Consider the following 2,138-nt stretch of genomic DNA (forward strand, 5'->3'; position numbering starts at 1 on the left):
CAGAATAGACAGAGGTATCCTCTGGATAGCAAACTGCCTCTCTAAGTGAACGTGAATGGAATATTACTAATATTGGAGTTTCACCCTAGTGATATGAAAAACACTAGTGAAAAATATATTTCACAACTATACCGCGAATATCGCGTTTTTCATGGAGTATTACGCCACTTCACGTAAAACGGGTCGTGAAACTCCAATATAGAATAAGATATTCATGATAATAGCACCCCATCTGATATTAAAATATTGTACGTTAACGAATGCCATTTATAATAACATCTGATTATATTATTGCATACCCAAAATAGAAATATTTTTCAAAGACTCGTACGACTAGCAATCTTGCAATCTTACCATCTCTCAACGGAGCTTTTCTCGATGGCAAGAACAACGACCTGTCTCCTGGGGGTATCTTCAATCGAGAATTTGGACCCACAAACCTGTGCGAAAATCTAAATCAGGCGGAGCGAAGCAGCACAGATTGCTTACGGCCAAACTCCGGCCAGGGCCCTCAATAGACTGGTCTTTCCGCTGCCTTCGGGACCGCTTAGTAATGTCCATTCGCCTTTGCCGATTTTCAAGTTCACTTCGGTGAGGAGGGCGAGATCGTCCTCTTCCTTGCCTGGTAAGAAGAAGAGGCCTTTGGTCTCCGTGGGGGTGTAGACATCACAAGACTCGAGAGACAGCGAATCGTCGTCGCCTGAGGAAATTCTCGTTAATCAGGAAGAACTCGTTGAAACACACCAGGGATGGGTTTTAAACCACTTCTTGATTTCGATAGAAGATTCAGCGTCGATTCGAACTCATAGAGACGATTGCCAGCAGCTCGCCATTTGATAATTATACCTGCAGGATGATGATGATGATGATGATGATGATGATGATGATGATGATGATGATGATGATGAATATGAATATGATGATGATGATGAATATGATGAATATGATGATGATGATGATGATGATGATGATGATGATCGTCAAGGCCCACTGCTCACCGTAAGATTGTACAAACCATTTGAGGGCCTCCAGGACATATCGTAAAGCATGCACCGTCTGGTTCAAGTGACCGAGGGTGATTTCACTCGAGAAGTAGGCGCCAGACAGAACCTAAAATCAGCAGTGGGAGTTGCTATGGTCACTGCGAGCGTACGAAGAGAGGAAAGATGCTGCCAGTGTACTCGAAGAAGGAGTCGAACAACTTCAGGCGTTTCGTGACAAACATAGATTCGTATCTGAAAAGTGCCATGCCCGGGAATCGAACCTCTGCGGTAAGCCACTGCTCACGTTATGCGTTTGATGTTCATGAAGCTCCTCTCTAGTCTGGACAACTCTCGACCTACACAGTCAAACTCCCATCCTCAGGAGAGGCCCTCCGACTAACCTTGCGCATGGAGCATCGCCACAGCCTCGCCATGGTCTCTGATTCGGATAAGATCCGATCGAAAGTCCGCCTCAACTCGCTGAGCCGCGTAATCAAGAACCTGCTCAACCGTTCACCGCTACCCCCAACATTGAGTGCTCACAATCAGCCGCTGGCCAACCAGATGAGTTCCCAGGGAGCCCAGAAGGCAGTAGACCAGAGACGTATACCTGCAGTATAGAGGCATGCATGAGAACGTAGTAGAAGATAGTTACAATAGCCATCCCGGAAGTCGGAGACCATGTACTCCGAACGCGTCCATCGGCGAAAGTCGGAATAATAACGGTAGAAAGACGACTGAAAATGAGGAGTGATATTATAGGGTAGTTGCTGTTACTCACTAAGTGTTCCTCCAGAGAGCATGATGCCCGAAACGAGCGACCAACTTGCGTCGGTGAAGACGTTAACCTGTACGAGAACTTGTTACTCCGTGATATTCTCTTCAGCTCACATCGTTTGCGATCCGCTGGTCGGGATTGTCCAGAGTCGTCACCCTCGTCGTGGAGCCTTCCAGACCAACCAACTGCAATCTGTAGTGCCTGATAATGATTAAAATGTGCTTCGCTCCGCCCGGGAAGAATCTCTCACGCTGAATCTTTCAACCACATCTTCTGTAGCCTCGCCGTATGATGTGCTCGCCATTCCAACAGGAACATCGAGCGAAGATACATACCATACGCCGACAAGAGGATGTCTCCAACGATGCAGAATATCT

At 46.7% G+C, this 2,138-nt stretch overlaps 1 protein-coding gene across 1 annotated transcript; it reads right to left on the reverse strand.

Moving 5' to 3' along the window:
- Positions 1-485: 485 nt before the first annotated feature.
- On the reverse strand, positions 486-1,685 carry Pmar_PMAR019476 (conserved hypothetical protein; the record flags this gene model as incomplete). Its single annotated transcript, XM_002772612.1, has 8 exons — positions 486-700; positions 745-846; positions 999-1,110; positions 1,154-1,235; positions 1,288-1,339; positions 1,385-1,484; positions 1,527-1,593; positions 1,639-1,685. 8 exons carry the CDS (start codon positions 1,683-1,685, stop codon positions 486-488), a joined length of 777 nt encoding a protein of 258 aa, XP_002772658.1.
- Positions 1,686-2,138: the final 453 nt, after the last annotated feature.

The sequence above is a fragment of the Perkinsus marinus genome, assembly GCF_000006405.1.
Source record: "Perkinsus marinus ATCC 50983 genomic scaffold scf_1104296960662, whole genome shotgun sequence".
Taxonomy (NCBI): Eukaryota; Perkinsozoa; order Perkinsida; family Perkinsidae; genus Perkinsus; species Perkinsus marinus.